General features: G+C 36.8%; 1 protein-coding gene and 1 long non-coding RNA gene across 3 annotated transcripts; both read left to right on the forward strand.

Moving 5' to 3' along the window:
• Positions 1-6: 6 nt before the first annotated feature.
• On the forward strand, positions 7-5,585 carry LOC116399208 (uncharacterized). The gene is made up of 2 exons (XR_004213814.1): positions 7-203; positions 608-5,585. It is a non-coding gene; the product is annotated as an uncharacterized LOC116399208 (long non-coding RNA).
• A 323-nt stretch (positions 5,586-5,908) lies between these two features.
• On the forward strand, positions 5,909-10,339 carry LOC116399216 (nuclear factor NF-kappa-B p105 subunit-like). Of its 2 annotated transcripts, none has more exons than XM_031876181.1 (4): positions 5,909-6,195; positions 7,353-7,396; positions 8,384-8,465; positions 10,038-10,339. In XM_031876181.1, the coding sequence occupies exons 2-4, from the start codon at positions 7,358-7,360 to the stop codon at positions 10,157-10,159; spliced, it is 243 nt and encodes an 80-aa protein (XP_031732041.1). In that variant the 5' UTR covers positions 5,909-6,195; positions 7,353-7,357; the 3' UTR covers positions 10,160-10,339. The 2 variants fall into 2 exon arrangements, with proteins under 2 accessions (XP_031732041.1, XP_031732042.1); XM_031876182.1 differs by lacking the exon at positions 5,909-6,195 and adding an exon at positions 6,211-6,588.
• The last annotated feature ends 69 nt before the right edge of the window (positions 10,340-10,408 follow it).

The raw sequence follows: 10,408 nt of genomic DNA on the forward strand, positions 1-10,408 counted from the left end.
GTGTGTGTGTGTGTGTGTGTGTGTGTGTGTGTGTGTGTGTGTGTGTGCAGGGCCAGGTGCAGAGCGGTCTGCGCTCAGGGATCCGTATTGCTCAAGGGAACTACATCAGGCTGACGGTGAGCAAATCCATACATGTCCAGGTGGACGGAGAACCGTGGATCCAACCGCCGGGACACATCATCATCTCTGCTGCTGGACCAAAGGTTTGTCCCCGAAGGGCACCCGTAGTTTGTGTTTTTGTTGGTTTTTCTTTTAATTTCTGTCTTTTGTCTTTATCCTCGTTCCTATCCTTTCTTCTTCTTTGTCCCTTTTCTTCTCCTGTTTATTCATTTACTTCTCTTTTTTTATGGCCTTTCACGTGAAAATGTGATTTATCTGTATTATGGTATTTTCTGTGTATACCTCTTGTTTGTCCATAGTTTGGTATCTTCTGAGTATGCCCGTCCTTAATCTGTAGTTTAGTATATTCTGAGTATACCTGTACTGTACCCTGTATTTAATCAGTAGTTTGGTGTGTATCTCTGTAGTTTATCTGTAGTTTGGTGTGTATCTCTGTAGTTTATCTTTACTAATTTACACAACGTTTGTTCCTCTGCTGTGTCTGCAGGTTCGGATGCTGAGGAAGTCCAAGCAGAAGCAGAAGAAGTCATCAGGTGGCTCAAAGGACGGTCGTTCTGAGAGTCCGTCCTCCAGAGACGGAGGAAACTGACCGACCCGCCTAAAAAAAATCAGCATCCTGCCTTTTACCTGCCTCCTGCTGCTATCTGGGAGGCCATTTTGTTTTCCATCAGCCGGCTGTGAGCTCACTCGTGGAGCTTCGTAGCGACGCTGACGGGCTGCAGATCAACCTGGAGACTGAAGGAGGTTTAAAGTTTACAGCCTGCACGCGGTGGGAGGAAGTCCTGGATCGCCTCAAGTTTGGTCCAGTTGGGATCACATTTCCATCCTGCTGACCAAGCACTTATCACTCACAGATTTCATAGTTAATATTCAGCAACTGAACTTTTTTACTTAAAAAAGAGGAACAAGTAACTTCTCAGTATGGATAAGCTTCAGAGTTTGAACAAAATAAATCTATAGAAGTATTTAACAGAAGTAGATTTCTGTCCAGATGTGACTGTATATGTACAGAAAGTAGCAGTAGACTCAATGTCAGTTGATTAATTGTAATAACTTTAGTTGTATTAATATAATGTACAGCTATAGAGTGATTATAACCTTAATCATATTGTCATTAGAGAATATAAAGAAACAGGAGAACTCCTGAAGACAGGCAGTTTAGTTAAGAAGCTGCGACCACATTTTGTTTATCTAAACCACAAATCTCCTTGGAGGCTGAATGATTCTTCTTCTGTGAAATTTATTCGTAATATTGGTTTCACACAATATTTATGTGGTGAAGCTCTCCGAAGCTAATGAGCACGCAAAATCAAACAAGACATCTCTGAAACCACTGTGTGTAACTGCAAAGAGTCAAAGAAGTAAAAAATACATAAAAGTCAGATCAAAAAAGTGTTAAAGTGAAGATAAACTGTAAAGCCTGAAGCACAGTTTGTATTTCTGCAGATGGAAAGTGTGAAGCTCTTACTTTGGCAGCAACACCAACTGTGAATATATGACAGGATTTATAAGCCAAAGTTTGATTTGCCATGAATTATAATCTTTTTACGATGACGTTGCACAAGACGGATTTTGTGCAAACTAGATAATAACTTGTGCACAAGATTGAAAACATCTATCTTTTGTGACATAATAAAGAACTCATGACCAGACTGTCACAAAATCTGTCTTTTTAGTTGATTTAATTAATATTGAGATCACGACAAATAATCTGAATTATACGTTCCAAAACGCAATTGTGAAACTTGCCAAGATTTACTTTTACGGTTACCAATATACCGTTATTTTGCATCTTTCTTTCGCTCAACAGAATTGACTTTATTTGTCCAAATTTCTTATAAAGAATGCAAAATGTAACTAAAATTACAGTGATGCGCTACAGATGGTGTTGTTGCTACGATGGAAACTGTGCTGCTTTACACTGTTTTCAGTTAATGCTAACATACTCAGCTGTGATGTATGACTGACTTTATCGCTTTCCCGTCTTCTCTGGTAGCAGTTAGCTAGTTGAGTCTTATTAAACTGAGTTTAGCTGAGCCGTGGAACTACATAAAGAGAAAATGTCACGTTAGAAATTGTCAAAAAGTTGTGCCATTGTGATTAAAGGCAGCACCGTACATTTGCTAAAAAACTAGCTATATAACAGCACCATTACTAGCTTGTAAGGTGGTTAGCGTTTTCTTGAAAGTTAGCCAGCTTGCTAGTATGTCGAAACAAAACTTAATTTGTAAATTAAGGATATGTTACTAGCTTTATTAGCTAGTTGCCCTGCTAGCTTGTCTATACAAAATGAAAACAAAACTCAATAAATTTTACGGGAAAATAAAATTTGTAAATCAAAAGCATAGATTTACTAAAATGTGGGCAAAAATGGTGGCACTGTATCAGGTAGCACCAGCCACTAGCTAGAAAGCTAACTGTATTCCTAGCTAAGCTAAACTGGAAACAACTCTAACTTTGCAAGTTAATCGGCTCGTTTACTAGCAAGCTAACTAACAAGCTTGTTGCCTAAACAAAACTTAATTTGAAGAACTAATAAAGGGTTCAATTACTAAAATGTGGGAACACATTACTACTGCAGATAGCATTAAAGAACTGAGCTGAAAACTAGCTCAGCATTAGCTTAACAAGGTGGTTGCTAAGCTAGCTTGCAATAGACAAAATTAAAAGTTAAATTCACATAATTGTAGGGGGAAAAAATAAAATGTTAAAAATGTTGGTACAACATTTGACCCTCTGTGCACCAGATACTAGCTAGAAAACTAGCTACATTACTAGCTAAAACTAGACATATTACTAGCTTGGCGAGCTAGTTAGCTTGTTTACTAGCAAGCAAAACTTAATTTGTAATTGAAAATTGATTGGGGTCAACAAATTAAGTAATTCACGGTAATTTACTATGAGGGGATATATTTATATTGATCACAATATTAGTTCTTTCAATTATTCGCAATTTGAAGGTAAAATTGCTCAATTTATCAAAACTTTACACCTGGGCTCAGTATTTAACGTTGAATGAGTTAAAAATAAGGAATACAACATTGCCAGATCTACAACAATGATCATATTTGATATGATACAACTTTAATCTAAAGTTAATAATAATAATAAAATTAGTTTATTTGCTGCCACAACAAAACTTGTCAACGACGAGCTTCAGCTGCCAGTTTATATGAAGGAGGATTTAAAGAAAGAAGAACTTCGTCCACATTCCAGATGCAGAACGTAAAGAAATAGATATTAAAGGACTTTATGCTGAAGGTCTCAGCTCTTCATGTAGCCACAACAGTATTTGATCACTGTACTTTGGATGTAATATTCAGTTTTTTAAACTGCATTAACCGATTTATTTTGATGTTATTTGGTGCTAGAATAATATGTTAAAATTCTGTGTTTGATTCTAGATTCAAGGATCTTGTTTTTACTCAAAGCCTCAAACTCCATTCAAAATGTAGCTTATTTAAGGACTAATTGATGGAATAACAAGTTTGAATGCAGACTGTATTCTCCACATTTAATGACTTTAATAAATCAAGATTACAGTGAGAGTTTCTGGCTTTGAAAGAACGTGGATCAGATACATCAGTGGCATTAACTGTTACTTTAAGTGTTTCCTACAGTCGACAGTACTGTGTGTACTGACATGTAGCTGTGAGTAGTTTAAACTGTACACATGCTGTCACAGTGTTTTGTTCCATGCATGAAGTACTGTAGTTCTGAGTGTTGTGTATTTACAGCATTTTGTCTCCTGTTTATTCACAATAATGAGTCAGTCTGTCGCTGGTAAATAATGTCAACTGCTGGTTTTTACACGTTTTAAACAGTTAATACTTCATGATCCTGCTCTTCATCTTACAAATTATTCTTTTTAGAATGACTTCCTGCTCGGGAAAAAAACAACTTGCAGATTCTTGAAACTTGGGACATTTGAAGTTTTTGATTAGATTTTAGGTGTTTGTTGGATTCAAAAATCTTTCTTTTACCACTGAATGATTTGAAGCCCTAAAGTCCTTAAAGAGTGTCTTTTTCTTGCTTGTACAAGATATAAAAATAACATCTTTCAGGACTTTTGGACTCCTTAATATAATACAACCTCAAACAAGAAAGTCACCAAAAGTTTCTCTTCTCTGCAACTTGATATTTGATAGAAATAAATTGAAATCAACCCAAAAAACAGATTTTCAGGAATATAAAGTTAACGAGCTAAAAGATGGACAACCAGCTGTCTCGTCTTCAGATTTAAGAAAAGCAGTTTAGTCCAAAGAAGTGTTTTCAACTTTAATGACTCGATGAGTAACGATGATAAATGATAAAAATATAGTTTCAAACAGCAGAATATCGAAGATTTTTGAGCAAATATTTCCTCGTGCATCCACAACAGTTAATCTCTGTAAATGTAAATGTGTCCCTTCCTGTGTTTAAACATCCTCCATCGATGTCATGAACTACTCTCTATTTGTTGTTCAATGTTACAAAATGTGCAGTTTTTTCCAGCTTCTCTGCGTCCGTTGTGCCTCGTAGCGTTAGAACCACCTGTGGTCATTAAGCCCTGCCCCCCTGAGAGCAGACCAGGTGGAGGTTTGTCCTGAAGGTGGATGTTTGTCCTACAGGTGGAGGTTTGTCCTGCAGGTGGAGGTTTGCCCATTAGGTGGTTTGTTCTTCAGGTGGAGGTTTGTTCTTCAGGTGGAGGTTTGTTCTGCAGGTGGAGGTTTGTTCTACAGGTGGAGGTTTGTTCTTCAGGTGGAGGTTTGTTCTGCAGGTGGAGGTTTGTTCTTCAAGTGGAGGTTTGTTCTGCAGGTGGTTTGTTCTTCAGGTGGAGGTTTGTTCTACAGGTGGAGGTTTGTTCTGCAGGTGGTTCTTCAGGTGGAGGTTTGTTCTGCAGGTGGTTTGTTCTTCAGGTGGTTTATTTTACAGATGGAGGTTTGTTCTGCAGGAGGTTTGTTTTACATGTGGAGGTTTATTCTTCAGGTGGAGGTTTGTTCTGCAGGTGGAGGTTTGTTCTGCAGGAGGTTTGTTTTACATGTGGAGGTTTATTCTTCAGGTGGAGGTTTGTTCTAGAGGTGGAGGTTTGTTCTACAGTTGGTGGTTTGTCCTGAAGGAGGTTTGTTCTTCAGATGGAGGTTTGTTCTGCAGGTGGACGTTTGCGTAGTGCCTCATCAACACCGTCAGTGCTCTGATGTTTTTCGTATCTTCAGATTTTTTTCGCTGTAAATTTTCAGTTTTATTAAAAAGATAAAATGTATATTTTTGCAGACAGAAGCTGTTTTTTGTGTTGTTTTTATTTTTAACTGTAAAGTTGCACTAACTGTTTAATTGATGCTCTTTGATGTGACGTTCAGGTCATGATGAATGTTGTAACAACTAAGGCTGAATATGTTGTACACATATGTAGTACAAATATATAAATGTACATATATGTTTAAATACATGACGTGTTTATTCAGAATAAACTAAAGAACATATGAGAACGTTTCTGTCAGATTTCTCTCTTAAATCTATCTTTGTTTAACATGTACTTAAGTGAAGTACTTTGAAGTACTTGAGTATTTCTATTTTCTGCTACTTGATACTTCTACTTCATCTCAGAGGGAAACGTACTTTTTACTTTTTTTTGTTTGACAGTTTTAGTTCTTTTGCAGTTTCAGATGAAAACAAAAATATACAATTAACTAATAAATCATGATGTATTATTACATATATATATATATATATATATATATATATATATATTTGCAGCAATGGGCTTCCATAGTCAGAGTGAGACCTCTTCGTTCTTTTATCACCTCTCTCTGCCGTCACAGGGATTTTCCAGTGAGGAAGGAAATCATACTTTTTTTATGAACAAACCGAGACAAACTTCAACCTGCAGGACTTTTTTGTTTCTGGCGCGTGCTCGGTGGGATTAAACATCGCGTCATATTAAAAAGTCTTCTTCTTCTCATTTAAAACTGTAATGACGCCGTCGCGTGGCGTCGTGACGCGCTTCAATTAATGGATCCACTGGTTCGGCACGAGCGTGTTGAAGTGATGTCTAAAAGTTAACTGTCGCTCATAAATTAACCCGAGCTTAACCAGGTAAGAACACATTAACTACCCACTTTTACCAGAGAACTAGATTTCTGTATATTTGCACTACTCATTTCCATAATTTACCCGTGAACCTTTACAGTTGCGCTTTGTTGTGCTACTTCACTTCCTTATAAGACAGGTACACTTGTGAGAACGTCGCCAACCAAACTCAGCGTTAAAAATGAAAATTTTAACGTTTTTCTGCTCGTCAGCAAACGACAGAATGTCTCACATCAGCACTAAATATATATTTTGTATCTGAAAGCCAACGGTGAGTTCGGCTCGTGTATGAAACATGGACATCCTCGGTTAGTGGTAGTAACTGGAGGATCTACTGCAGCTTCACTCGCTGGACTTCCCTAATAACCGCAGTGCACGTTTTCTTAACAGGGAAACACAGTAAGAAGCTGAAACTTTTAGTGTTTTTTACACTTGCCGAATTCATGACTGGATTCATCTGACTCTAAAATGTATTAATGTATATTCTGCTGTTCAAGTTTCATCAGTAAATAGAGTAATAACCGTTTAAATGTCAGATTTGTGAACGGAGTTTCGTGTTCAAGGTGCTAGCTCCGTGCTGGCTAGGACAGTTTAGCTGTTTGCACCGACTCTCTCTGTAACACGAAGACTAACAGTCAGACAGTTACTATGTTACGGTCTGTACTGTAGTCGTGTTAGCTGGTGATTAACGTTTATTTACTAAACGGTCGCTTTAACAACACAAACAAACAACAACAGTCTGGTAGCGCTAGCTTAGCTGTTAGCCAGCGGGCTAGCACGATTCACACAAGCGCATTCACGCTTAGCACCAAGCAGCAACAAGTGTCAGAGGGATTGTTTATTATCAACAATGACAATACATATCTATTGTAAAAAAAGAATTCATAAAATCACATGTATTGTGAATAATGTATTGTTTAATAAATACAGGTGTGTTAACAATTCAAACTAATAAAAATACCCTATTATTTACAATAATAATAAAGAAATAATATTTCGGTTTAATTCTGAATCTTTTCAGGGCGTTATAAATAAATGATAAAATAAAGAGTGATGAATGTTTGTTTTATGTTGTCTGCTTACATCATTAGCTAATCAAATGTTGTAATTATCACTGCGTGTTACACTGTTGTAATTGTTGTATTGTGACCTTTCACCTGCAGACACCATGGCTGGAGACGACCATTACCTTCATCCTTCCAACCAGGTAAACTCACCTCTAACTTCACCTGTACAGCAAACACTGCAGCAAAGAAATATTGTGTTATTACAACAAGATAAAGTTATCTCATTGTGAGTGAAATATATTGTTAGAATTAATGTTGAGCTCTGATCCAGGACCAGAATCAGATAGATATCAGGCTGCACTGATATTACTAGTGTTATACTATTAGTATATTTCTGACTCATGGGATCCAAACATTTCCAATAACTCCGGAGCAAAGAGTCAAAGTTCACAACATGTTTCTATCTTAACGAAATATTCCGCTTCATTTCATATTTGTTGACGTTTAGTGTTTCAAAAACAACGTTTTCTCCGACTTTCGCAGACAAAGAGAAGCACACACACCTGTATCTAACAGCACCATGAACACTTCATTCATAACAGGCTTTACCGCTATTATATTACAGACTGAAGTCGCTAGAATGTATACTTAAAACCTGATGACGTCATAAAATGTGACAAACATTTAAAAACCTTTTAAAAGAAGCTTTGATTGTTAAAATAATAACATTTGGTTCAGCCTTAAATCTTTCAAATGAGCTGATTTTTAAACTGAATGTTTGATTTTGTTAATACACAACTAAGTTTTTGTTTCCTATAAAATAACCTAATAATGTAAAATGGATAAGAGCTGCAAAGATGAATTGATTAGTTGTCCACTCTTAATTAATAGCCGACTGTTTTGAGTAAATGTTGAAGAAAATAAAATGTAATTCCAGCTTTTCTAACGCGAGTATTTTCCTCTGTGACGGTAAACTCAACATATTTGAGACGTTTTAGGACGTCATCTTTGAGAAACACAGAAAGATCTTTCTTTACCATTTTATTGACTAAACAGCTAAATCTATTAATTGAGAAATTAATCAGAAATGAAAATGGTCAGTTTCAGCCCTAAATGATTTACACATTTATGAATTGTATGTTTCTACATCGAGTGTCCCGACTTCACGTCCGAACTTCTTCCTCCAGATTTTCGACAACATCGTGATGGATCCGTTGTGGGAGTTCCCACATTTCCCCGCGATGCATCCGACCTCGTCCCTGCGGACAGGTGAGCGTCTCAGCTTCACACCTGCTGTGCAAAGAGACTTTAATGTCTCTGTTTAACTGCTGCTCCAATGGTCAACACGCAGCTGCTGCTCATTGTTGGCAGAACGGACTTTGTTTCCTTTTATCTTCAGATATCAAAATAGATCAACAGCAAATCTTTTGTAATATTTAAACTTGTTATTCCACATTAAATATGTGGTGTGTTTTGGTTTGACCCTCCTCAGGTACCACAATCCTAAATACCGGTCACGTGATCAATGGGGACCTTATACACAGATACACAATCCTAGTTGTTTGACTGAACACACAGAAAACTGATAATCATATGAATATCATAAAGGACGTAGTGACTGTTGTTTAAACTGTGTCTGAGCTCTGTGACTGGATTAATTATTAACCTGTACGTTGAACTGCCGATGTGACGGATTAAAAACCACTTCAGTGGTTTCAAACTTGTTTTCTATTTCCTGGTTCAAACCGTTAAGATACTGTGTGAGGTGAAGGTGTATACAGGTGCATACAGGTGTTCTACAAACAGGAAGTCAGTTATTATAGTTTGGCACACATAAACATTATTAACATTAACACTAATACATTAACATTATTAAATCTGGAGCAATGACATTTTTTTTACAGTAAAAATGTTTTTACAGTAAAAATATGTTCACGTTAAGTTTCCCTCGGTTGATTAATGAACTGCTGCTTCGAGCGTTTCTTTATGAAGCTTCTTACTTAAGAACATGATATTTTATAAAGCCTTCGTATGTTTAGTGCGTGAAGCGCTTCACCTGTAAAGGATCTAGCGGCAGTGGACACATGAAGCGTATTTTGGGACGAAGCAGCTGTGCAGCATAAAGAAAGCGTGCTTCCTGTTTGTAAAGCGAATGTGTGACGAAGGTAAAGTGAAAGGTGAGTTTGTTGACGCGTCGCTCGTCTCTGGTGAGTGAGAGCTCTCACTTCTCCGTTTTCACTGTTTTACTCTGAAGTAGAGAGAGAAGGGGGGGGGGGCTTTCTCCACTTTAACATTTACATGTGAGAAATTCATGTGATTCATCGGTTGAAGCAGCTTCAGAAATACTTCAGTTTAAGTACCAGTACCATCATGTACAAGTACTACATTTTACTTTAAGGGTAACTTTGGGACCCGATCTTTCCTGTTCACACTGTATTACAACGTTTAAATATAAAGGAAGGAAGTCATGATTCAAACCAGGAAATCACACAATCATACTTCTCTGTTTACTGCAACAAGCATATCAATCAATACAACTTTATTTGTACACCATCTTTGTTCAAAGTGCTTCACAGAATACTGACAAATAACAACAACTACTAATGACAACTTTTCACCAGAAAACAGAAAAGACAGAAAGAAGTTTAACAATTTGAATCCAAAGTTATGAAAAAGTGAGATTTAAAAGCTATCACAGTACTATTAACAGTAATAGTAGAAAACTGTGTGAAATTGAAACTAGATCAATGAAATGAGAATAATAATGTCTCTCGTCATGTTTGATTCCTCTCGTAGGCTGAATGTGTGTGAATGTTGTCACTGACTTTGTTCTGGTTTCAGTGGACGGACCGTTCCTGCAGATCGTGGAGCAGCCGAAGCAGGTAAAACTAATAATCACAAGAAGTGTGAGCAGAACAATAACTCTTCAGAACAAAGAAACTATCTCCACGTCTTCACAATAAGATTACTTTATGAGCAATAGGTCCCCAAATGTATGGATCATATCTTAAGATCCCGTCTCCATGACGCATACGGGTTTTATTTTTAGGTCAGTATGAAGATAACTACCGTTCACAGCCCACTGTTATACTACATAAATATAAATACATATTGTACTGTTATACCACATCAATACAAATACATAATATACTGTTATACTACATAAATATAAATACATATTATACTGTTATACTACATAAATATAAATACAT

This window comes from Anarrhichthys ocellatus, unplaced genomic scaffold (genome assembly GCF_004355925.1).
Source record: "Anarrhichthys ocellatus isolate YVR2014 unplaced genomic scaffold, GSC_Weel_1.0 scaffold105, whole genome shotgun sequence".
In the NCBI taxonomy this organism is placed as follows: domain Eukaryota; kingdom Metazoa; phylum Chordata; class Actinopteri; order Perciformes; family Anarhichadidae; genus Anarrhichthys; species Anarrhichthys ocellatus.

What these genes read in the sequence shown, in the direction of transcription:
- LOC116399216 (XM_031876181.1), top strand. Translation starts at nt 7,358, where the DNA reads ATGGCTGGAGACGACCATTACCTTCATCCTTCCAACCAG. An exon ending in ACCTTCATCCTTCCAACCAG is followed by an intron (nt 7,397 to 8,383) that starts GTAAACTCACCT and finishes TTCTTCCTCCAG; the next exon opens with ATTTTCGACAACATCGTGAT. An exon ending in GACCTCGTCCCTGCGGACAG is followed by an intron (nt 8,466 to 10,037) that starts GTGAGCGTCTCA and finishes TTCTGGTTTCAG; the next exon opens with TGGACGGACCGTTCCTGCAG.